This window comes from Solea senegalensis, linkage group LG12 (assembly GCF_019176455.1).
Source record: "Solea senegalensis isolate Sse05_10M linkage group LG12, IFAPA_SoseM_1, whole genome shotgun sequence".
NCBI lineage: Eukaryota > Metazoa > Chordata > Actinopteri > Pleuronectiformes > Soleidae > Solea > Solea senegalensis.
Window position 1 is genome coordinate 10,814,460 of NC_058032.1, and position 26,871 is coordinate 10,841,330.

The 26,871-nt window shown below is 41.2% G+C and overlaps 3 protein-coding genes across 11 annotated transcripts in view; all 3 read right to left on the reverse strand.

Annotated features, from left to right (window-relative positions):
- Window positions 1-215: 215 nt before the first annotated feature.
- The window catches only part of LOC122778037 (protocadherin alpha-C2-like), a 33,856-nt gene continuing 7,200 nt past the window's right edge, over window positions 216-26,871 (reverse strand). Inside the window, exons 1-3 of one of the 9 annotated variants that reach the window (XM_044039591.1) lie at window positions 11,251-13,747; window positions 2,997-3,032; window positions 216-1,848 (exon numbers count right to left, since the gene is read on the reverse strand). In XM_044039591.1, the coding sequence (XP_043895526.1) occupies window positions 3,021-3,032; window positions 11,251-13,656 (2,418 nt within the window). In that variant the 5' untranslated portion in view covers window positions 13,657-13,747 and the 3' untranslated portion in view covers window positions 216-1,848; window positions 2,997-3,020. The other 8 variants (XM_044039595.1, XM_044039590.1, XR_006361390.1 and 5 more) reach the window with 8 other exon arrangements.
- On the reverse strand, window positions 1,831-25,619 carry LOC122778042 (protocadherin alpha-C2-like). Its single transcript, XM_044039604.1, has 3 exons — window positions 22,348-25,619; window positions 2,997-3,032; window positions 1,831-1,848 (listed from the first exon to the last, which is right to left on the reverse strand). Exon 1 carries the CDS (start codon window positions 25,278-25,280, stop codon window positions 22,827-22,829), a length of 2,454 nt encoding a protein of 817 aa, XP_043895539.1. The 5' UTR covers window positions 25,281-25,619; the 3' UTR covers window positions 1,831-1,848; window positions 2,997-3,032; window positions 22,348-22,826.
- LOC122778744 (protocadherin alpha-C2-like) lies at window positions 14,021-16,568 on the reverse strand. Its single transcript, XM_044040839.1, has one exon. It carries the CDS (start codon window positions 16,566-16,568, stop codon window positions 14,058-14,060), a length of 2,511 nt encoding a protein of 836 aa, XP_043896774.1. The 3' UTR covers window positions 14,021-14,057.

The following is a 26,871-nucleotide window of genomic DNA, read 5'->3' on the forward strand; positions in this document are numbered from 1 at the left end:
TCAAAATAATTGCACTTCCTTGTGTAAATATTAAGCTGATAACAGTCTCTTTATATAATGTTTTAAAAGATATTATAACCATACTGACAAATCCAAAATCTAAGGTAAACATAAGTTAGATAACTGGCTGACAAGAACACAGAAAACATTATGTATCTAACTTATTATAAAACAACATTATGTCCCCCTTTGTAAAAGAAATAACGTTTCCAAAGTTTTCCATTATTCTTTTTATTTTGCTGTTTGTATTTATTATATCATAGACCAAACCATAACATACAATAAGCTCACGTTCTACAAGTCACTATATATCACTATAAATATACCACTGTACAAAAGCACTTGTATGTTTGCCTGTAACACATGTATCACATTTTTATACAAGTAATGCCATGTCGGCTGTGCTAAAGAGTTTGACCAAATATAAATGTTTTACATACTAGTTGGCTCCGTAAAATCCGATGGCACAAGTGTTACACTGTTTTTGCTTATGTCCAGCATTGGCGTTATTATTTAACAGCAGATGTATAGATACAGATATATGATATACAGCACACATCAGTTGTATCTTTATACACATAGTCTGTAACACGGATGAGCACAGCTTTCATTGAGTTTAAATTGCACACATTTAGTCTTCATGGTAACTTCTTGTAACTTTTTGTACAATCTCAAACAGTGCTAACATTAAGGAATATCTAGACTTTGGCTTTAGAAATGAGAAAAAGAAAAAGAAGTACATGATCATTTCCATTATCTGTTCAGAAATCACGACACATTGATCATTAATTTCAAAGACTTACAAAATTCCCTTCTGTTAGTTTTTAAGGACTTATTATCCTGTAATGTCAATGCTTACAAAACATAAGAACACTGTACTCATTTTGCTGAGACATTAGAAAAAAGGAATGACATGACAGACCTGCTGACCCTAACTGAGGACTGTGAACCTTAACAACAACAACAAGATATACACTGTTTGTCTTCATATTGTGGTCCCGTCAAATGTGATGATCCTCTTTCTTGGTTTTTTTATGCTTAACTACAGCAAAGGCATAGTCAATGTTAAGAAATATCTAATACTATCACAGTAGTTCATGCAAAAACAACTCAAACGACAGGTACACAATACCTTAAGGCGTTACACTTATCTATTTGATGTACTTATAACTCTAAACTAGTCTGTCAGGACTAGCTAATTTAAAGCACAACATACAAACAAAAAAACATTAAAAGCTACCACATTTATAAAATACTGATTCACACTTAAAATAAAAGATTGGTGCTTTTCTCACATTTGTTGAATTGTGCTGTTTCACTTCTATTTGATAATACATAAATGCTGCAATTGAGCAAGCGCATGGGTTAAAATGCGATATCCAACATGTTTCTTTTTTAGAGAGAGAAAACGGACTCTTAAAGGCATTTCAACATTCCTTTGTCCACTCCACCAGTCCTTATTGTGGCCTCCTTGAAAATCCACTGGTACAATTCCATGTACAATCTGCTTCTTTGCAAATCTCATCTTGAACATTTTTTTAAAAGTCTGGGAGTGAGGTTGAAGTCATGCAGTCTCATGCATTTTGAATGGACAGGGAGGCAATATTGATTGATTTTATGTGCTTAAAGGAAAAAGAGGGGAGGGGTTGCATCACTGATTGTCCATCACAGTCTATGTGATGTTAAAGCACGACATGGAACAGGGACTAGACTGAGCTGGACGGACGTGGGGGTGGGAACAAGGGTCTCTCCTTTCCTCTGTAAAGCCGTCATGTCAGTGTTGAATACCCAGGATGCAGCGGGAGGCATGTGGCCTTATTTTGAACTGCTACTGCTGGTGGTGGATGCCTGCCAACAAGAGAAGAAAATTAGATTATTTCTGTACAAGAACCAGAGCTCTGATATCCTTGAGCCTACAAACAGACAGATATCATGCAGCCGATGTCTTTCACTCAAAACGAGGGCTTCAGGCAGAGGACAGAGAAGGTGAAGGGGTCGGGCAGATCCTTGAACATGTGGTGAGGTAGCATGTCTATCAGTGAAAACCATGCTCCAATATTAAGTGAAGGAGAGTGGTTGCTAGGTAACTGGGAGACTGGTTTCACTTTGCGCCTTCCCTGCACAAAGAATTGGGTCACACTTCCACTCTCACACTACAGCAGACGGTGTCAATCTGCAAAGTCAGCAACACACAGTCAAGTGACTGTTTTGACTATAACCCAATCATACAGAAACAGCACAGTCAATCCCACATACACAGTACATTCATAACAATATTAGTGATGATTTATTTTTACATGCATAACATCCTTTTAGGAACATAATGATTCTGTTAAAGACATCAATATTTTTCTTTGCATGTGTATTAAAGCTTGTGAAAATAGTAGAGCCATCAAATATTAATATTGTTAGATGAAGTGACAGGTTTTTTTGTAACATAATCAATGACCTTCAGGTGGAGCAGCATGTGTTTTATGTGTGTTTTTTAACACTTTTTCAACTGTCCTTACAATTGGACAAAGAGTATTAATTCTGGATCACTTGTCCAGCTTGTTTGTCTGCAAAATTGACTATAATATCATACTTCCCATGTTAATAGTTATTAGTCAAATATTATAGCGTAATATTGGTGTCTCCTTAGGTCCAGATGGTCATTGTGACTGTTTTTTTGTCAAATAATAAAAGATATAGGGAAGGGACATTATCCTGAAATTGCGGCAAAGGTAGTGTTGATTATTGTGGTAGTCAGGTTGCACAGAAACGTTGTAAAGTAAACCAAAATGTGAGGATGAAGAGGCTAAACGAGACCAAGGAGATTCAGCAAAACTGGATGTGATGTCGAATTGCCTTCTCCAAGACAAATCAGACAAAACAAAAGAATAAGAAAAAAAACATCCACTGAAAACCAAACAAACGGCGACAAAAGAACAATTGAAAGTTATTAAAAACATTTCATAAAAGGTCATCCGGGACGGGGGAGTGAAACTCCTGCATACCTCCAACTGCAGAGTGGACTTCCCTCATTTAGGATACTTAAGAGTGGGAAGAAAAAAAACAAAACAGTTTAATAGTCAGGTTATTGCAAGTGTAAAAAAATAATTATTTGTATCAGTGTTGTTGTCGAGGCACTATGAATAAAATACAGCACAGATATAACACGATTAGCATCGCCCTTTGGAACCAGAGCAACGTCTTGTTACAAACAATCCTATAAAAGAAATTTGAATTAATTTAAACATGTACAGTTTGTTATTCCAGCACCATACTTACCGAGATAGACAGATAGATACAGTAGATGGATAGACAGATAGAGACCAATAGATAGATATTGAATGATCAATGTGAGTTACAGCATTCAAAAAACACACAAGATCAGGAATTGACAAAAACATAAAACCAAACCTTTGGAGTTAGATTTTTCATTAGATAATTATCATTTATTTAATCAATACTACTTATCATATTAATAATAACATTTCAGTGTCAACGGTGTCAGCAAAAGCCAGAATTATTTACCACACAATATTAGTTAAAAATAAGTGTTTATTCATTCTAAGTTAGTGGTCATTTGTACCTGCAGAGTAGAAGCTGCTGAGTCACTAGTATCTGATATTCCTGTTCCTCTTGGGATACTGGACACGATGTATCTGGAGCCCTTTGGCACCGGCTGTCTGATCACCATCTTTCCTTTCCTGGTCTCTGCTAGAAACAGACTGTACCAGTAGGCATCGTTGGAGACCAGAGTGGAATCTGCGATGGTGGAGTTCCTCTCACTGATCACACTGTTCCTGCTGGGAGGAGCTGCTTTGCTGCTCTTAGGTTTCTGACACTTGAGCACGATGGTGACCAATATGGTGATCAGCAGGAGAAATGACACAGAGCCCAGACCGATCACCAGATACAGGTTCAGGTCCGAGAAGATGTCATACTCCAGAGGCACCTCGGTCATGTCAGAGTAGGCCTTAACTGCAGTCTCCATTGTGGACAGTTTGATGGTGACTGTAGCAGAGAGAGCAGGCTCCCCGTTGTCCTTGGCAACAACAACCATTCTCTGGTGGCGTGGATCTTTGTAACTGAACATCCTCATAGTCCGGATCTCTCCGTTATATTGGTCCAGACTGAACAAGGTGGCGTCAGTCACCTGTAGAAACTGGTAGGTAATCCGAGAGTTGTGCACAGAGTCTGTGTCTAAGGCGATCACTTTGGCAACCAGTGATCCTTTATCAGTGGATCTGGGGATCTTTTCTTCCACCACTGAGCCGTGCGCGCGCCACGGAGAGACAATCACCGGTGCGTTGTCATTCTGGTCCACGATAATGACGTGTACAGTCACGTTACTGCTGAGTGGAGGAGAGCCAGAGTCTCTGGCCTCGATGTGGAAAAGAAACTCCTTCTCGATCTCATAGTCAAAAGTTTTCAGTGCGTAAAGATTACCGTTCTCTGGGTTGATGGAGAACAACATGGACATGGAGGTGTTGGCTATCTCCTTCTCCAGGATGAAGTAAACTAGATACTGGTTTTCATGGAGGTCAGGGTCAAAGGCAGTGAGTGAACTGAGCAAGGCCCCAGGTGCGTTATTCTCCATCACACGTATAGTATAAAATGACAGAGGGAACTGTGGGACATTGTCATTAACATCCAGCAGCTCTAAAGTCATAGTTTCATTGTCAGATAAAGGAGGAGAGCCTCTGTCTGTAACAGTGAAAGTGATGTCATATTCTGGAACCTTCTCACGGTCTAAGGGCTCTGACACCACTAATTCATAATAGTTATCAGAGGATTCTCTCAGTTTGAAAGGCATATTATCTGGAATATGAACATCAACTATTCCATTGTCACCTGAGTCTTTATCACTGACACTAACTACAGCTATCACTGTGTCTACTGGTTCATTTTCTTTGATTGGACTATGAAATGATTTGATGGAAATCTCTGGATGATTATCATTCATATCTGTCACTTGTATTGTCAGTTTACATTGACCAGATAAGGAATTCTGTCCTTTATCACTGGCAATAACCTCCATTTCATACAGTTTAATATCTTCATAATTAATCATCTCCTTTACTCTAATTTCACCATTTTGTGGATTGAGGTTAAACATATTTTGTGTTTTCTCTGATGTATACAAACTATATGAATAAACAATATCAGAATTAGATCCTTCGTCTAAATCAGTAGCGTTTAGTTTGATTACTAGACTTCCAATTGGGGAGTTTTCCATCACACGTACGACATATGTGTCTTTGTCAAATGAAGGGGCGTTGTCATTCACATCAAGCACACGAACAATGATGCTGGCTGTACCTGTGCGCGTGGGGACTCCACCGTCCACAGCAGTCAGGATTAAATTATGAACTCCCTGCTGCTCTCTGTCTAAAGCTTTTTTAAGTATCAAATCAGCAAACTTTGTCCCATCTCTCCCGGTCTGAATTTCAATGGTAAAATATTCACTTAAACTCAGGTGATAATTTTTCACCGAGTTTGCTCCAACATCTGGATCCGCAGCGTTATTCAGTGAGAACCTCTCTCCGATGGGGCTTGACTCAGAGATGTCCAGGTGCATCGTCCCTCGTCGGAAATGAGGAGCGTTATCGTTAATGTCCGTGATTTCGATTTCAATATTAAACATCCGTATCGGATTTTCAATCGTTGCGTCTAATTTAAGAAAGCACGACGTAGTTGTTTTTGAAGGGCATAAAAACTCTCTGTCAACCCTTTCTAATATAAACAGCTCTCCCGTGTCCTTGTTGATGTCCAGATATTTTTTGTTGGCTACAACATCTATGCGCATTTTTCTTTCACGTAGCGTCTTCACGTCTAACCTCAAATCAGCTGCTAAATTCGCGACGACAGATCCTTCCTCCATTTCTTCGGGAACAGAATAATGGGTGACGGCGGAAACCGTGTTCATGGTGGCAGAAAGAAAAATAAATACGGAAACGTACCGTCCCCAGGACAACTGTATGATCCCACGCTTCATCATGAAGCTTCGATGTTTACAGCCCTCAGTTGTACTGAAGCGGAGAAAAACCGTTTACCCGCAGAGTGAACAAACGCATCGAGTCTTTAAAAGAACTGTTCCTCAGTGCTTGGATAGGAAATGACGTACATTTAAAGTCACAATCGTCCACATTCCTCCAATTGACAACGATGACCTCATACATGTGTTTTCGTGGAGAACAGCGACGAAAATGGTCGAGTGTATATATTTGAACCTTTTGCAAAACGGAACATTTATTTTGTTTTAAACATATATGAACTTGTCCAGGGTGTACGTCGCCTTTCGCCCTGCGGGGTTGGCACCAGTCCACCCCGACCCTAATATGGACGATTTTGAGGTTGAAAATTAGTGAGTCAGTGAAAGTTAAAGAAACTAGAAAACAATCCAGCTGCATGCATGATTTCTAAACATTTACTCACCTTGTGAGAGGTGGAATTGTGGCCAACAAATAATCTGCTTCAAGGTAGCGTTCAATTATATTTGAACGTATTAATACACGTTTTTTTGTTTGTTTTCGCCACGTTTGTATTTGCAGTATATGCAGCATCTGTTTGATCTGCCCGTTGCGCACACGGGTGTGCGTGCGTAAAACAAATACCAAACATAAAACGAAAGTATCCACGTGTAAATTATCAGTTATTTCCGTTTCCCCTAATTGAATTAATACACTCGAAGTGTTCCTAAGTCAAACAAGAACACTGCTCATATACAAACAACCGTGAGGGTAGAAAGGAAATCTATAAATGTCTATCAACTTCCAAGCAACACATAACCAAAAATGTATGTTTAGGAGGGTTTATCAAACACGTTGTTAATGTACAAAACATGACTGTATGTGTATTTTAAAAGAAGTATTTGCAACTTTTGAAAAACGATAAAATAATTTTGATTTAAACCAGTTGATTTTGATCATAAGAAACTCGGGAGGGAGGGGGGGTGGCTGTAGGTTTGTAATTTCTCAACTTTTTAAAAAATGTAAGACGTGAAATTGTGACGAACTCCTAGTTTTTGTCTTGTTTGTAATTATTTATACATGTTTGGTTTATTGTTGTCACTTGTCTCTGAGCGACTCAAAATATAGAATTCATATACAGTACGTACATTATTCCTTCTTTGAGTTTTACGTACGAGCCTCTGTGCGTAAAACTTTAGTTTTAATATATCTTAACGTTAAAATATATCTGCAACAGCACCTTCGTTCCTTCGTACTCTGTGAGTTTTACGCACGGGTATCTGCGCGTAAAACCATGTGCCAAACATGAATAAAACTAAAGTTTCGATCTGTGTATATATATATATGTAACCTCAAAAATTACAAGGTAGTAAGTGTCAAACATTCTATCAATGTACAACATTATGTGAGATTAACCATTTGATAGATTGGCAGATTGTATTTCTTTAAATGTAATGGCCAATATACGAATTGGACAGGAAAGGTTCTCGAACATGGGCAGTACAATACGACTCTAACTATTGTGATTACTTGAGTGGAAAAATTATTTGCTGTATAGTTATGTGGAATACATAAAAAGGAAAAACATATTCCCCCATACCTGCAGAGTAGAAGCTGCTGAGTCACTAGTATCTGATATTCCTGTTCCTCTTGGGATACTGGACACGATGTATCTGGATCCCTTTGGCACAGGCTGTCTGATCACCATCTTTCCTTTCCTGGTCTCTGCTAGAAACAGACTGTACCAGTAGGCATCGTTGGACACCAGAGTGGAATCTGCGATGGTGGAGTTCCTCTCACTGATCACACTGTTCCTGCTGGGAGGAGCTGCTTTGCTGCTCTTAGGTTTCTGACACTTGAGCACGATGGTGACCAATATGGTGATCAGCAGGAGAAATGACACAGAGCCCAGACCGATCACCAGATACAGGTTCAGGTCCGAGAAGATGTCATACTCCAGAGGCACCTCGGTCATGTCAGAGTAGGCCTTAACTGCAGTCTCCATTGTGGACAGTTTGATGGTGACTGTAGCAGAGAGAGCAGGCTCCCCGTTGTCCTTGGCAACAACAACCATTCTCTGGTGGCGTGGATCTTTGTAACTGAACATCCTCATAGTCCGGATCTCTCCGTTATATTGGTCCAGACTGAACAAGGTGGCGTCAGTCACCTGCAGAAACTGGTAGGTAATCCGAGAGTTGTGCACAGAGTCTGTGTCTAAGGCGATCACTTTTGCAACCAGTGATCCTTTATCAGTGGATCTGGGGATCTTTTCCTCCACCACTGAGCCATGCGCGCGCCACGGAGAGACAATAATCGGTGCGTTGTCATTCTGGTCCACGATAATGATGTGTACAGTCACGTTACTGCTGAGTGGAGGAGAGCCAGAGTCTCTGGCCTCGATGTGGAAAAGAAACTCCTTCTCGATCTCATAGTCAAAAGTTTTCAGTGCGTAAAGATTACCGTTCTCTGGGTTGATGGAGAACAACATGGACATGGAGGTGTTGGCGATCTCCTTCTCCAGGATGAAGTAAACTAGATACTGGTTTTCATGGAGATCAGGGTCAAAGGCAGTGAGTGAACTGAGCAAGGCCCCAGGTGCGTTATTCTCCATCACACGTATAGTATAAAATGACAGAGGGAACTGTGGGACATTGTCATTAACATCCAGCAGCTCTAAAGTCATAGTTTCATTGTCAGATAAAGGAGGAGAGCCTCTGTCTGTAACAGTGAAAGTGATGTCATATTCTGGAATCTTCTCACGGTCTAAGGGCTCTGACACCACTAATTCATAATAGTTATCAGAGGATTCTCTCAGTTTGAAAGGCATATTATCTGGAATATGAACATCAACTACTCCATTGTCACCTGAGTCTTTATCACTGACACTAACTACAGCTATCACTGTGTCTACTGGTTCATTTTCTTTGATTGGACTACGAAATGATTTGATGGAGATTTCTGGATGATTATCGTTCATATCTGTCACTTGTATTGTCAGTTTACATTGACCAGATAAAGAATTTTGTCCTTTATCACTGGCAATAATCTCCATTTCATACAGTTTAATATCTTCATAATTAATCATCTCCTTTACTCTAATTTCACCATTTTCTGGATTGAGGTTGAACATGTTTTGTGTTTTCTCTGATGTATACAAACTATATGAATAAACAATATCAGAATTAGATCCTTCATCTAAATCGGTAGCATTTAGTTTGATTACTAGACTTCCAATCGGAGAGTTTTCCATCACACGTACGACATATTTGTCTTTGTCAAATGAAGGGGCGTTGTCATTCACATCAAGCACACGAACAATGATGCTGGCTGTACCTGTGCGCGTGGGGACTCCACCGTCCACAGCAGTCAGGATTAAATTATGAACTCCCTGCTGCTCTCTGTCTAAAGCTTTTTTAAGTATCAAATCAGCAAACTTTGTCCCATCTCTCCCGGTCTGAATTTCAATGGAGAAATGTTCACTTGAGCTCAGGTGATAATTATTCACCGAGTTTGCTCCAACATCTGGATCCGCAGCGTTATTCAGTGAGAATCTCTCTCCGATGGGGCTTGACTCAGAGATGTCCAGGTGCATCGTCCCTCGTCGGAAATGAGGAGCGTTATCATTAATGTCGGTGATTTCGACTTCAATATTAAACATCCGTATCGGATTTTCAATCGTTGCGTCTAGTTTAAGAAAACAAGACGTTGCTGTTTTCAGTGGACATAACAATTCCCTGTCTATCCTTTCTAATATAAACAGCTCTCCCGTGTCTTTGTTAATGTCCAGATATTTTTTGTTGCCCACGCCGTCTATGCGCATTTTTCTTTTGTTCAGATTCTTTACATCTAAACCCAGATCAGATGCTAAATTAGCAACGACAGAGCCTTCCTCCATTTCTTCGGGCACAGAGTAATGGGTGACGGTGGATACCGTGTTCATGGTGGCAGAAAGAAACACAAATATGGAAACGTACCATATCCAGGAACCCTGACGAAAACGATAAGCCATTGCTGCGTGATTAAAGCCGTGAAATGTGTCCTGTCGTGTTGCGGATAATAACTCCTTTTATTGGGTTCCAAACGCAACGAGGGTCTTCTTCACGCTTTAGACGTGTATGAGCAGAGACTTGCGTCAAATATGTCTGCGCCCATTCTCCAGTCAGCTATCGTGAAAATGATGACTTCATCAGTGAGTGTGTCATTGTGGAGAGCAGCGACGTGATGAGTCCGTTATGCGCCTCTGCTCCACAAAATAACAACGGCGTTAAGATTCGTTAAGAGAACTTTAAATTTTACGTTTAGGAAGAATAAGTATGAGTATCTTTTACAGTTTTAAATCTATATCTTATATTAGAGGTTGTTTTTTTTAAAAAAATTAGGTTTTACAAATGCTCTTTGAATTAGATATTAATCAAACTTGCTCAAATACTCTGCAATTCTGTGACTTTTACACATCCCTGTGTGCGGGAAAAACACATTTGATAGAAGCATTTTAAAGTTAGTCCGGTATTTATCTGAAGCAAACTTATTAATGTGCATATCAGCATCAGTATGCCATCTTGTGTTTCCCGGCATTAACTATCATCGAGGGCAGCATCATCTCGTGAAACTGTGTTAAAGAAATTATTTCGTGTCCCAAATGCATCGTACTGATTCATCATCACTTTGTGCAGTAAACTGTTGGTGTATTAAATATGAAGTTGCTATCAACACAACGTACTGATCATAGAAATAAGAGAACGTTTGATTTTATCATGTTTGGTTTCGTTTTTACGCACAGACACTGGTAACTAAGTTGAACGTATACAAGCAGAGATGTTATTCAGGCATGTCCATTCAACACAGACACGATTAAAGTTGCACACCAGGATGTTTGTGTTATATTTGGTTTGGTGCTTGCAATTGTAATATCAACCTTCATTTTTTTCAGTACCAATGTAGATGTGTTCATTTACATTTACAAAAAGTCTTAAACTTCACGTCTCTTTCATTTTGAATACATGTTACCGCCTTCTTGGTTGTGCTAAAGATGAGCACAAAATAGTGGGATATTTTAAGTTGTATTCACCATAGGACAAAGTACTGGATATTTGTAACATTTGACCATTTCTACTCCAGACCACATAAAGATGTAATTTACTCTTTTTGCGTGATAACTTAAAATACATCTTTAAGTTTACATTTTCCAAACACTGCGACACCATGACAGCTGTGGTCTCTTAAAAGTCCACAAGGGGGAAATTGACCAAATGTACTTTAGCGGAAGACATGATAAATGCATTTCCTTTCATACCTGCAGAGTAGACGCTGCTGAGTCACTAGTATCTGATATTCCTGTTCCTCTTGGGATACTGGACACGATGTATCTGGAGCCCTTTGGCACCGGCTGTCTGATCACCATCTTTCCTTTCCTGGTCTCTGCTAGAAACAGACTGTACCAGTAGGCATCGTTGGAGACCAGAGTAGAATCTGCGATGGTGGAGTTCCTCTCACTGATCACACTGTTCCTGCTGGGAGGAGCTGCTTTGCTACTCTTAGGTTTCTGACACTTGAGCACGATGGTGACCAATATGGTGATCAGCAGGAGAAATGACACAGAACCCAGACCGATCACCAGATACAGGTTCAGGTCTGAGAAGATGTCATACTCCAGAGGCACCTCAGTCATGTCAGAGTAGGCCTTAACTGCAGTCTCCATTGTGGACAGTTTGATGGTGACTGTAGCAGAGAGAGCAGGCTCCCCGTTGTCCTTGGCAACAACAACCATTCTCTGGTGGCGTGGATCTTTGTAACTGAACATCCTCATAGTCCGGATCTCTCCGTTATATTGGTCCAGACTGAACAAGGTGGCGTCAGTCACTTGTAGAAACTGGTAGGTAATCCGAGAGTTGTGCACAGAGTCTGTGTCTAAAGCGATCACTTTTGCAACCAGTGATCCTTTATCAGTGGATCTGGGGATCTTTTCCTCCACCACTGAGCCATGCGCGCGCCACGGAGAGACAATCACCGGCGCGTTGTCATTCTGGTCCACGATAATGATGTGTACAGTCACGTTACTGCTGAGTGGAGGAGAGCCAGAGTCTCTGGCCTCGATGTGGAAAAGAAACTCCTTCTCGATCTCATAGTCAAAAGTTTTCAGTGCGTAAAGATTACCGTTCTCTGGGTTGATGGAGAACAACATGGACATGGAGGTGTTGGCTATCTCCTTCTCCAGGATGAAGTAAACTAGATACTGGTTTTCATGGAGGTCAGGGTCAAAGGCAGTGAGTGAACTGAGCAAGGCCCCAGGTGCATTATTCTCCATCACACGTATAGTATAAAATGACAGAGGGAACTGTGGGACATTGTCATTAACATCCAGCAGCTCTAAAGTCATAGTTTCATTGTCAGATAAAGGAGGAGAGCCTCTGTCTGTAACAGTGAAAGTGATGTCATATTCTGGAACCTTCTCACGATCTAAGGGCTCTGACACCACTAATTCATAATAGTTATCAGAGGATTCTCTCAGTTTGAAAGGCATATTATCTGGAATATGAACATCAACTATTCCATTATCACCTGAGTCTTTATCACTGACACTAACTACAGCTATCACTGTGTCTAATTCTATGTTTTCATGGACTGGACTATGAAAGGATTTGATTGATATTTCTGGATGATTATCGTTCATATCTGCTACAACGATGTTTACCTTACACTGTCCTGATAAGCGGTTACTCCCTCCATCTGTTGCAATGATTTCCATTTCATATTTCCGAACTTCTTCATAGTTCAACATTCCCTTCACTGTTATTTCACCAGTGGAAGGGTTCAGATTAAATGTTCCTTGTGTTTTCTCTGACGTGTACAGACTATATGTATATTCCATTTGTGCATTTGTCCCCTCGTCTAAATCTGTAGCATTCAGCTTAAGAACAATAGTTCCAACTGGTGAGTTTTCTATGATCTTAACGTCATAATTATCTTTTTCGAAAGTCGGGGCGTTGTCATTGGTGTCTATCACACGAACAATGATACTGGCTGTGCCCGTGCGTGAGGGCACACCACCATCCACTGCAGTAAGAATTAAATTGTGTACCCCTTGCTTTTCTCGGTCTAAACTCTTTTTTAATATTAAGTCAGCAAATTTGGACCCGTCTCTTCCGGTTTGAATATTTATATCAAAGTGCTCACTTTCACTGAGAAGGTATGTTTTAACTGAATTGGATCCAAGATCTGGGTCAACTGCGTTATTAACAGAAAATCTCTCACCAGCTTGTGTTGATTCTATTACGTCCAGGTTTATAGTGTCTCGTCGAAAATGAGGGGCGTTGTCGTTTATGTCCATTATTTCAATTTCAATATAGAATATCCTTTGAGGGTCCTCAACGATAGCCTCCATTTTTAGATAACACGTTGTTGTCTTTACTGCACAGAGATACTCTCTGTCAACCCTCTCAACAATGTAAATCTCTCCAGTTTCTTTGTTTAGGTCCAGATATTTCTTGCTCGATATGTTTTCCAGCCGCATCTTCCGCCTGATCAGTGTTTTCACGTCTAAACCTAAATCGGAAGCTAAATTTGCGACAACCGAGCCTTCTTCCAGTTCCTCGGGGACCGAATAATGCGTTACAGCCATCACCGTAGTCACAAACGTGCCGATAAAGAAAAGCATAGACAGACACCTGGTCCGAGAATTTCCACTGTGATGCATTTCCATTGTTAGAGTTCTTGTGAAATATTTCGCCTTTCACTGAATCAGGTAGTGGAAAAATAAATACAAAAGACGAAACAACGGTCCAGCACTCAGCACCAGCAGCTGTCCAACCTCTTTTGTGACTCTGTACAGTCGGCAGTGAGAGACTGTCATGGCGCCTGAGAGATCAGAATTTAGGATGTTTAATTGCGAAACAGCGACGCTGAAGTGCAACATGAAGTACAAGTACGTCCTTAAAATAGTTTAAATTAAGGTTATAAAAAATAAGTCTCATTTGTTTCAATAAAGAAAAAAAAGTTTTTTCATTGTTTTGTAATTTTTATTTTTCCATTGATTGCTGAATCAAGTATTGATTCACGCTTTTAAAATTGTGGTTATTGTAACTAGTACATGGTAACAAAGGTTTAGTTACACTTGACTACGAAATATCGGTGACCATTTTGGTTTGTAAATTCACGATATATTGACCCATGACATAATGTCCATATTTGATACATTTTTAAAATGTGTGTATTTATTCCTACCTGCAGAGTAGAAGCTGCTGAGTCACTAGTATCTGATATTCCTGTTCCTCTTGGGATACTGGACACGATGTATCTGGATCCCTTTGGCACAGGCTGTCTGATCACCATCTTTCCTTTCCTGGTCTCTGCTAGAAACAGACTGTACCAGTAGGCATCGTTGGACACCAGAGTGGAATCTGCGATGGTGGAGTTCCTCTCACTGATTACACTGTTCCTGCTGGGAGGAGCTGCTTTGCTGCTCTTAGGTTTCTGACACTTGAGCACAATGGTGACCAATATGGTGATCAGCAGGAGAAATGACACAGAGCCCAGACCGATCACCAGATACAGGTTCAGGTCCGAGAAGATGTCATACTCCAGAGGCACCTCGGTCATGTCAGAGTAGGCCTTAACTGCAGTCTCCATTGTGGACAGTTTGATGGTGACTGTAGCAGAGAGAGCAGGCTCCCCGTTGTCCTTGGCAACAACAACCATTCTCTGGTGGCGTGGATCTTTGTAACTGAACATCCTCATAGTCCGGATCTCTCCGTTATATTGGTCCAGACTGAACAAGGTGGCGTCAGTCACCTGCAGAAACTGGTAGGTAATCCGAGAGTTGTGCACCGAGTCTGTGTCTAAAGCGATCACTTTGGCAACCAGTGATCCTTTATCAGTGGATCTGGGGATCTTTTCTTCCACCACTGAGCCATGCGCGCGCCACGGAGAGACAATCACCGGCGCGTTGTCATTCTGGTCCACGATAATGATGTGCACAGTCACGTTACTGCTGAGTGGAGGAGAGCCAGAGTCTCTGGTCTCGATGTGGAAAAGAAACTCCTTCTCGATCTCATAGTCAAAAGTTTTCAGTGCGTAAAGATTACCGTTCTCTGGATTGATGGAGAACAACATGGACATGGAGGTGTTGGCTATCTCCTTCTCCAGGATGAAGTAAACTAGATACTGGTTTTCATGGAGGTCAGGGTCAAAGGCAGTGAGTGAACTGAGCAAGGCCCCAGGTGCATTATTCTCCATCACACGTATAGTATAAAATGACAGAGGGAACTGTGGGACATTGTCATTAACATCCAGCAGCTCTAAAGTCATAGTTTGATTATCAGATAAAGGAGGAGAGCCTCTGTCTGTAACAGTGAAAGTGATGTCATATTCTGGAACCTTCTCACGGTCTAAGGGCTCTGACACCACTAATTCATAATAGTTATCAGAGGATTCTCTCAGTTTGAAAGGCATATTATCTGGAATATGAACATCAACTATTCCGTTGTCACCTGAGTCTTTATCACTGACACTGACTACAGCTATCACTGTGTCTAATTCTATGTTTTCATTTACTGGACTATGAAAGGATTTAATAGATATTTCTGGGTGGTTGTCATTCATGTCTTCAACCAGAATCTTTATGGTACATTGCGCTGATAAACGATTGTCTCCATGATCAGTTGCTATAACTTCCATATCATAAATCCTGAAATCCTCATAGTTCAACGTCCCCTTTACTGTAATTTCACCTGTGGATGGATTCAGATTAAATGTTTGCTGCGTTTTCTCTGACGTATATAAACTATAGGAGTAAGTTATATCAGAATTCGATCCTTCATCTAAGTCTGTTGCATTTAGATCAACAACAAGGCTTCCAATGGGAGAATTTTCCATTGTTTGTATATTATAACTTGTTTTTTCAAATACAGGAGCGTTATCATTTGTATCCAACACATGGACAACAACACTAGCAGTGCCAGAACGAGCAGGTGTGCCTCCATCTACAGCTGAGAGTATTAAATTATGAACAGCCTGATTCTCCCGGTCTAAAGTCTTTGTTAATATCAAATCAGCAAACTTCGAGCCATCTCTTCCTGTCTGAACTTCAATGTTAAAATATTCACTTTCACTCAGATGATATGTTTTTACTGAGTTGCTTCCGACATCAGGATCAACTGCATTGCTGAGAGAGAATCTCTCTCCTTTCGGCGTCGCTTCAGAAATATCCAAATGAATCGCGTCTCTTCGAAATTGTGGGGCGTTGTCGTTCATATCCAAAATTTCTACTTCTATGTTAAATATTCGTAATGGGTTTTCTAGTATAACCTCTAGTCTGAGATAGCAAGACGACTTTGCGAGACAAATATATTCCCTATCTATCTTTTCAACAACATACAGTTCCCCAGTCTCTTTGTTCACATCCAGATATTTCTTATTTGCAACGATATCAAGACGCATCTTCCTCTGATTCAGTGTTTTCACATCCAGTCCGAGATCAGTAGCGAGGTTTGCTACAACTGATCCTTCTTTCATTTCCTCGGGTATTGAGTAATGATTCGCTGATGTCGATGTGTTTCCAATAAAACATGAAATACCGAGAACAACCAGCAGCACGTACCTTTTGCAAGACTCCATTGTTATACTGGACCGCGTTGCTGTGTCCTTTAGCTTAGTCTTTATAGGCCTACAACACGTTTACTTTAATATTCAATGATGTTGCCTTGATCCTGATGACATCCATTCCAGTATAAACCCGCAGATATTTCAGAAATAATAAAAGGTGATCACGCTGCGAGAGCAGCTTTTCAACACCACGGTGCTGTCTGGTTAATCCACAAACTGACGTAACAGGAGCGAGTCACCGTCATGGCGTTCATGGCCCGTCGTTTTATTTATAAAACAGCGCCACCCTTTAGGTTTGGTGGACGTAGAAATAAAGCTAGATTACTTTTAAACGTCGTTTATGTATGTGATTGTCAGTCTAAATACTGGAGTTAATAACGAAAATATTACGTTTATGTAAACCTTTATACATTTAACGTTTGAAGTTTTTTTCAAAACATTGAGTAATACAATGGAGCATGATAAAATGCCCATACTTGATACATTTTTAAAATGTATATATGTATTCCTACCTGCAGAGTAGAAGCTGCTGAGTCACTAGTATCTGATATTCCTGTTCCTCTTGGGATACTGGACACGATGTATCTGGAGCCCTTTGGCACCGGCTGTCTGATCACCATCTTTCCTTTCCTGGTCTCTGCTAGAAACAGACTGTACCAGTAGGCATCGTTGGACACCAGAGTGGAATCTGCGATGGTGGAGTTCCTCTCACTGATCACACTGTTCCTGCTGGGAGGAGCTGCTTTGCTGTTCTTAGGTTTCTGACACTTGAGCACGATGGTGACCAATATGGTGATCAGCAGGAGAAATGACACAGAACCCAGACCGATCACCAGATACAGGTTCAGGTCCGAGAAGATGTCATACTCCAGAGGCACCTCGGTCATGTCAGAGTAGGCCTTAACTGCAGTCTCCATTGTGGACAGTTTGATGGTGACTGTAGCAGAGAGAGCAGGCTCCCCGTTGTCCTTGGCAACAACAACCATTCTCTGGTGGCGTGGATCTTTGTAACTGAACATCCTCATAGTCCGGATCTCTCCGTTATATTGGTCCAGACTGAACAAGGTGGCGTCAGTCACTTGTAGAAACTGGTAGGTAATCCGAGAGTTGTGCACAGAGTCTGTGTCTAAAGCGATCACTTTTGCAACTAGTGATCCTTTATCAGTGGATCTGGGGATCTTTTCCTCCACCACTGAGCCATGCGCGCGCCACGGAGAGACAATCACCGGCGCGTTGTCATTCTGGTCCACGATAATGATGTGTACAGTCACGTTACTGCTGAGTGGAGGAGAGCCAGAGTCTCTTGCCTCGATGTGGAAAAGAAACTCCTTCTCGATCTCATAGTCAAAAGTTTTCAGTGCGTAAAGATTACCGTTCTCTGGGTTGATGGAGAACAACATGGACATGGAGGTGTTTGCTATCTCCTTCTCCAGGATGAAGTAAACTAGATACTGGTTTTCATGGAGGTCAGGGTCAAAGGCAGTGAGTGAACTAAGCAAGGCCCCAGGTGCGTTATTCTCCATCACACGTATAGTATAAAATGACAGAGGGAACTGTGGGACATTGTCATTAACATCCAGCAGCTCTAAAGTCATAGTTTCATTGTCAGATAAAGGAGGAGAGCCTCTGTCTGTAACAGTGAAAGTGATGTCATATTCTGGAACCTTCTCACGGTCTAAGGGCTCTGACACCACTAATTCATAATAGTTATCAGAGGATTCTCTCAGTTTGAAAGGCATATTATCTGGAATATGAACATCAACTATTCCATTGTCACCTGAGTCTTTATCACTGACACTAACTACAGCTATCACTGTGTCTAATTCTATGTTTTCATTTACTGGACTATGAAAGGATTTAATAGATATTTCTGGGTGGTTGTCATTCATGTCTTCAACCAGAATCTTTATGGTACATTGTGCTGATAAACGATTGTCTCCATGATCAGTTGCTATAACTTCCATATCATAAATCCTGAAGTCCTCATAGTTTAACATATCCTTTACAGTAATTTCACCAGTGGATGGATTCAGATTAAATGTTTGCTGCGTTTTCTCTGACGTATATAAACTATAGGAGTAAGTTATATCAGAATTCGATCCATCATCTAAATCTGTTGCATTTAGATCAACAACAAGGCTTCCAATGGGAGAATTTTCCATTATTTTAACGTTTGTCGTTGCTTCGTTAAACACAGGAGCGTTATCATTTGTGTCTAACACACGAACAATAACACTGGCAGTACCAGAACGAGCAGGTGTGCCTCCATCTACAGCTGAGAGTATTAGGTTATGAATGGCCTCCTCCTCTCTGTCTAAAGTTTTTTGTAAAATGAATTCTGCAAATTTCGACCCATCTCTTCCTGTCTGAACTTCAATGTTAAAATATTCACTATCACTCAGATGATACGTTTTAACTGAGTTGCTTCCGACATCAGGATCAACTGCATTGCTGAGAGAGAATCTCTCTCCTTTCGGTGTTGCTTCAGAAATGTCCAAGTGTATCGCGTCTCTTCGGAATTGTGGGGCGTTGTCGTTCATATCCAAAATTTCCACTTCTATGTTAAAAATTCGTACTGGATTTTCCAGTATTACTTCCAGTTTGAGATAGCATGACGCTAAGGACTTGGTATTGCAGTTTTCTCTATCAATCTTCTCAACAATATACAGTTCACCAGTCTCTTTGTTCACATCCAGATATTTTTTGTTGGCGATTATATCTACACGCATCTTCCTCTGATTCAGCGTTCTTACATCCAGTCCGAGATCATTAGCGAGGTTTGCTACAACTGATCCTTCTTTCATTTCCTCCGGTATTGAGTAATGGTTCGCGGATGTCATTGTGTTTCGAACAAAACATGAAATAGCGAGAACAACGAGCAGCACGTACCTTTTGTAAGACTCCATTGTTGGACCCGTTGTTGTGTCCGTGTTTAGCTTAGTCTTTATAGGCCTACGGCACGTTTACATTAACGTTCAATTAGGTTTCCTTAATCCTGATTGCAAATACATCCATTCCAGTTTAAATCCATAGAGATTTCAGCAATTATAAAAGACGATCACGTCTGGATGGCAGGTTTTCAGCACCGCGGAGCTGTCCGGTTTATTCACAGACTGACGTAATAGGAGCTATTCACCGTCATAGCGTTCATGGCCCGTCGTTTTACTTATAAAACAGCGCCACCCTTTAGGTTTGGTGGACTTACAGGTACAATTATCAAGATGACTTATAAATGTAGTCCATTGATTTCATTTTCAGTCTAAATACTGATGTTTCTAACAAGAAAATCACGTTTATTATTACCTGTATATACGGTTAACGTTTGACGTTTTTTCTGCCATTTAGTCAGACAAATGAAATATGACATAATGTCCATATTTGGCATGGTTTTAAAATGTGTGCAATTATTCCTACCTGTAGAGTAGACGCTGCTGAGTCACTAGTATCTGATATTCCTGTTCCTCTTGGGATACTGGACACGATGTATCTGGAGCCCTTTGGCACCGGCTGTCTGATCACCATCTTTCCTTTCCTGGTCTCTGCTAGAAACAGACTGTACCAGTAGGCATCGTTGGACACCAGGGTGGAATCTGCGATGGTGGAGTTCCTCTCACTGATCACACTGTTCCTGCTGGGAGGAGCTGCTTTGCTGTTCTTCGGTTTCTGACACTTGAGGACGATGGTGACCAATATGGTGATCAGCAGGAGAAATGACACAGAGCCCAGACCGATCACCAAATACAGGTTCAGGTCTGAGAAGATGTCGTACTCCAGAGGCACCTCAGTCATGTCAGAGAAGGCTTTAACTGCAGTTTCCATTGTGGACAGTTTGATGGTGACTGTAGCAGAGAGAGCAGGCTCCCCGTTGTCCTTGGCAACAACAACCATTCTCTGGTGGCGTGGATCTTTGTAACTGAACATCCTCATAGTCCGGATCTCTCCGTTATATTGGTCCAGACTGAACAAGGTGGCGTCAGTCACCTGTAGAAACTGGTAGGTAATCCGAGAGTTGTGCACAGAGTCTGTGTCTAAAGCGATCACTTTGGCAACCAGTGATCCTTTATCAGTGGATCTGGGGATCTTTTCCTCCACCACTGAGCCATGCGCGCGCCACGGAGAGACAATCACCGGCGCGTTGTCATTCTGGTCCACGATAATGATGTGTACAGTCACGTTACTGCTGAGTGGAGGAGAGCCAGAGTCTCTGGCCTCGATGTGGAAAAGAAACTCCTTCTCGATCTCATAGTCAAAAGTTTTCAGTGCGTAAAGATTACCGTTCTCTGGGTTGATGGAGAACAACATGGACATGGAGGTGTTGGCTATCTCCTTCTCCAGGATGAAGTAAACTAGATACTGGTTTTCATGGAGGTCAGGGTCAAAGGCAGTGAGTGAACTGAGCAAGGCCCCAGGTGCATTATTCTCCATCACACGTATAGTATAAAATGACAGAGGGAACTGTGGGACATTGTCATTAACATCCAGCAGCTCTAAAGTCATCGTTTGATTATCAGATAAAGGAGGAGAGCCTCTGTCTGTAACAGTGAAAGTGATGTCATATTCTGGAACCTTCTCACGGTCTAAGGGCTCTGACACCACTAATTCATAATAGTTATCAGAGGATTCTCTCAGTTTGAAAGGCATATTATCTGGAATATGAACATCAACTACTCCATTATCACCTGAGTCTTTATCACTGACACTAACTACAGCTATCACTGTGTCTAATTCTATGTTTTCATTTACTGGACTGTGAAAGGATTTAATAGATATTTCTGGGTGGTTGTCATTCATATCTTCAACCATAATCTTTACGGTACATTGTGCTGATAAACGATTGTCTCCATGATCAGTTGCTATAACTTCCATATCATAAATCCTGAAATCCTCATAGTTTAACATATCCTTTACAGTAATTTCACCAGTGGATGGATTCAAATTAAATGTTTGTTGCGTTTTCTCTGACGTATATAAACTATAGGAATAGGTTATATCAGAATTTGATCCTTGATCTAAGTCTGTTACATTAAGATCAACAACAAGGCTTCCTATGGGTGAATTTTCCATAATTTTTATATTATAACTTGTTTTGTCAAATACAGGAGCGTTATCATTTGTATCCAACACATGGACAACAACACTAGCAGTACCAGAACGAGCAGGTGTGCCTCCATCTACAGCTGTGAGTACTAAATTATGAACAGCCTGATGCTCCCGGTCTAAAGACTTTGTTAATATCAAATCAGCAAACTTCGAGCCTTCTCTTCCTGTCTGAACTTCAATGCTAAAATGTTCACTTTCACTCAGATGATATGTTTTAACTGAGTTGCTTCCGACATCAGGATCAACTGCATTGCTGAGAGAGAATCTCTCTCCTTTCGGTGTCGCTTCAGAAATGTCCAAGTGTATCGCGTCTCTTCGAAATTGTGGGGCGTTGTCGTTCATATCCAAAATTTCTACCTCAATGTTAAATATTCTCAATGGGTTTTCTAGTATCACTTCCAGTCTGAGATAGCAAGACGCTAAGGACTTGGTATTGCAGTTTTCTCTATCAATCTTTTCGACAACATACAGTTCGCCAGTCTCTTTGTTCACATCCAGATATTTTTTGTTGGCGATTATGTCTACACGCATTTTCCTCTGATTCAGTGTTTTCACATCCAGTCCGAGATCAGTAGCGAGGTTTGCTACAACTGATCCTTCTTTCATTTCCTCGGGTATTGAATAATGAGTCACTGATGTCGATGCGTTACCAACGAGAGATAAAACAATCGGAACAACAAGCAGCACGTACCTTTTACAAGAATCCATTGTTACATCGGGCTGCATTGTTGTGTCTGTATTTACCGCACATCAGTCGTTGTTGGGTACCTTTGCTTCAATGATTAAGTTTGATATGATGTTTCTGATGCCAGAAATGTTTATACAAAATTAATATTGAAAATATTTCAGCAAATAAAACGAAAATCGCATTTCGGTGCACCGTTTCTTCACCGCGGAGCTGTCCGGCTTACCCACAGTCTGCCGTAAAGAGAGCGAGTCACTGTAATGACGTTCGTGGTCTGGCATTTTACTGATAAAACAGCGCCACCCTTGAGGTTGTTGTGGGACACTTTGGTACATATAACCAGATGACTTTTAAATGTAATTTAATTCGTTTGAGTCGAAATACTGGTATATTTGACAATAAAATGAAGTTCACCTGTGGCGTTTATTTCCTAGATTTTTTTTTGTTTATCAAACTCTTTATAATTAAAACGAGATGTATCATAATTACCATATTTTGTCAGACAAAGTGTGTGTATTAATTCCTACCTGCAGAGTAGAAGCTGCTGAGTCACTAGTATCTGATATTCCTGTTCCTCTTGGGATACTGGACACGATGTATCTGGAACCCTTTGGCACAGGCTGTCTGATCACCATCTTTCCTTTCCTGGTCTCTGCTAGAAACAGACTGTACCAGTAGGCATCGTTGGACACCAGAGTAGAATCTGCGATGGTGGAGTTCCTCTCACTGATCACACTGTTCCTGCTGGGAGGAGCTGCTTTGCTGTTCTTCGGTTTCTGACACTTGAGCACGATGGTGACTAATATGGTGATCAGCAGGAGAAATGACACAGAGCCCAGACCGATCACCAAATACAGGTTCAGGTCTGAGAATATGTCGTACTCCAGAGGCACCTCAGTCATGTCAGAGTAGGCCTTAACTGCAGTCTCCATTGTGGACAGTTTGATGGTGACTGTAGCAGAGAGAGCAGGCTCCCCGTTGTCCTTGGCGACAACAACCATTCTCTGGTGGCGTGGATCTTTGTAACTGAACATCCTCATAGTCCGGATCTCTCCGTTATATTGGTCCAGACTGAACAAGGTGGCGTCAGTCACCTGTAGAAACTGGTAGGTAATCCGAGAGTTGTGCACAGAGTCTGTGTCTAAAGCGATCACTTTTGCAACTAGTGATCCTTTATCAGTGGATCTGGGGATCTTTTCTTCCACCACTGAGCCGTGTGCGCGCCACGGAGAGACAATAATCGGTGCGTTGTCGTTCTGGTCCACGATAATGATGTGCACAGTCACGTTACTGCTGAGTGGAGGAGAGCCAGAGTCTCTGGCCTCGATGTGGAAAAGAAACTCCTTCTCGATCTCATAGTCAAAAGTTTTCAGTGCGTAAAGATTACCGTTCTCTGGGTTGATGGAGAACAACATGGACATGGAGGTGTTGGATATCTCCTTCTCCAGGATGAAGTAAACTAGATACTGGTTTTCATGGAGGTCAGGGTCAAAGGCAGTGAGTGAACTGAGCAAGGCCCCAGGTGCGTTATTCTCCATCACACGTATAGTATAAAATGACAGAGGGAACTGTGGGACGTTGTCATTAACATCCAGCAGCTCTAAAGTCATAGTTTCATTGTCAGATAAAGGAGGAGAGCCTCTGTCTGTAACAGTGAAAGTGATGTCATATTCTGGAACCTTCTCACGGTCTAAGGGCTCTGACACCACTAATTCATAATAGTTATCAGAGGATTCTCTCAGTTTGAAAGGCATATTATCTGGAATATGAACATCAACTATTCCATTGTCACCTGAGTCTTTATCACTGACACTAACTACAGCTATCACTGTGTCTAATTCTATGTTTTCATTTACTGGACTATGAAAGGATTTAATCGATATTTCTGGGTGGTTGTCATTCATATCTTCAACCAGAATCTTTATGGTACATTGTGCTGATAAACGATTGTCTCCATGATCAGTTGCTATGACTTCCATATCATAAATCCTGAAATCTTCATAGTTTAACACTCCCTTTACAGTAATTTCACCAGTGGATGGATTCAGATTAAACGTTTGCTGCGTTTTCTCTGACGTATATAAACTAAAGGAGTACGTTATGTCAGAATTTGATCCTTCATCTAAGTCTGTTGCATTTAAATGGAAAACAAGACTTCCTATGGGAGAATTTTCCAGTATGTTTACGTTCAACCCCAACTTTTCAAATACGGGAGAGTTGTCGTTTGTATCTAAAACATGAACAACAATGCTGACGGTGCCTGAACGAGCAGGTGTGCCACCATCTACGGCAGTGAGTACTAAATTATGAACAGCCTGCTGCTCGCGGTCTAAGGTCTTTTTTAAGATGAATTCAGCAAATTTCGACCCATCTCTTCCAGTCTGAACTTCAATATTAAAATGTTCACTTTCACTCAGATGATACGTTTTAACTGAGTTGCTTCCGACATCAGGATCAACTGCATTGCTGAGAGAGAATCTCTCTCCTTTCGGTGTTGCTTCGGAAATGTCCAAGTGTATCGCGTCTCTTCGAAATTGTGGGGCGTTGTCGTTCATATCCAAAATTTCTACTTCTATGTTAAATATTCTCAATGGGTTTTCTAGTGTCACTTCCAATTTGAGATAACAGGATGCTGACGATTTAGTAGTGCAAATATATTCTCTGTCTATCTTCTCAACAACATACAGTTCACCAGTCTCTTTGTTCACATCCAGATATTTTTTGTTGGCGATTATGTCTACACGCATCTTCCTCTGATTCAGTGTTTTTACATCCAGTCCTAGATCAGTAGCGAGGTTTGCTACAACGGATCCTTCTTTCATTTCCTCGGGTATTGAGTAATGATTCACCGATGTCGATCCGTTACGAATGAAAGAAAAAAAGAGGAAAACGAGCAGCACGTACCTTTTGCAAGACTCCATTGTTATATTTAACAGCATTGTTGTGTCCGTTTTTAGTTTAGTCTGAATAATGCAGGTTTGTATTAATGCTAAATTAGGTTGTCATTGTCCTCATCCCAAACAAAGGCATTTCCGTTTTAAACTAACTGAAGATATCTCAGCAATAAAAAGGAAGACCGTGTTTTCGGAGCAGCTTTTCAGCACCACGGAGCTGTCCGGTTTATTGACTGTCTGCCGTAAAGAGAGCGAGTCACTGTCACGGCGTTCATGGTTTGGCATTTTTCTGATAAACAGCGCCACCCTTTAGGTTTCTTTGAGCTTCAATACTGTAATTCCTCACAGGAAAATTAGGTACATCAGTAATGTTTAAATAGTAGATTAACGTTAACAAATACATTTTAGTAGAAATCAAGTATGGTATAATGTCCATATTTGATAGGTTTTTCAAATGTTTGTCTTGGTTTCTTACCTGAAGAGTGGAAGCTGCTGAGTCACTAGTATCTGATATTCCTGTTCCTCTTGGGATACTGGACACGATGTATCTGGAGCCCTTTGGCACCGGCTGTCTGATCACCATCTTTCCTTTCCTGGTCTCTGCTAGAAACAGACTGTACCAGTAGGCATCGTTGGACACCAGGGTGGAATCTGCGATGGTGGAGTTCCTCTCACTGATCACACTGTTCCTGCTGGGAGGAGCTGCTTTGTTGCTCTTAGGTTTCTGACACTTGAGCACGATGGTGACCAATATGGTGATCAGCAGAAGAAATGACACAGAACCCAGACCGATCACCAAATACAGGTTCAGGTCTGAGAAGATGTCATACTCCAGAGGCACCTCAGTCATGTCAGAGTAAGCCTTAACTGCAGTCTCCATTGTGGACAGTTTGATGGTGACTGTAGCAGAGAGAGCAGGCTCCCCGTTGTCCTTGGCAACAACAACCATTCTCTGGTGGCGTGGATCTTTGTAACTGAACATCCTCATAGTCCGGATCTCTCCGTTATATTGGTCCAGACTGAACAAGGTGGCGTCAGTCACCTGTAGAAACTGGTAGGTAATCCGAGAGTTGTGCACAGAGTCTGTGTCTAAGGCGATCACTTTGGCAACCAGTGATCCTTTATCAGTGGATCTGGGGATCTTTTCCTCCACCACTGAGCCGTGCGCGCGCCACGGAGAGACAATCACCGGCGCGTTGTCGTTCTGGTCCACGATAATGATGTGTACAGTCACGTTACTGCTGAGTGGAGGAGAGCCAGAGTCTCTGGCCTCGATGTGGAAAAGAAACTCCTTCTCGATCTCATAGTCAAAAGTTTTCAGTGCGTAAAGATTACCGTTCTCTGGGTTGATGGAGAACAACATGGACATGGAGGTGTTTGCGATCTCCTTCTCCAGGATGAAGTAAACTAGATACTGGTTTTCATGGAGATCAGGGTCAAAGGCAGTGACTGAACTGAGCAAGGCCCCAGGTGCGTTATTCTCCATCACACGTATAGTATAAAATGACAGAGGGAACTGTGGGACATTGTCATTAACATCCAGCAGCTCTAAAGTCATAGTTTCATTGTCAGATAAAGGAGGAGAGCCTCTGTCTGTAACAGTAAAAGTGATGTCATATTCTGGAACCTTCTCACG

Excerpts from the sequence above, each read along its gene's own strand:
- LOC122778744 (XM_044040839.1), bottom strand. The coding sequence starts at position 16,568 with ATGGAGTCTTGCAAAAGGTACGTGCTGCTGGTTGTTCTCGGTATTTCA.
- LOC122778042 (XM_044039604.1), bottom strand. The coding sequence starts at position 25,280 with ATGCTGTTAAATATAACAATGGAGTCTTGCAAAAGGTACGTGCTGCTC.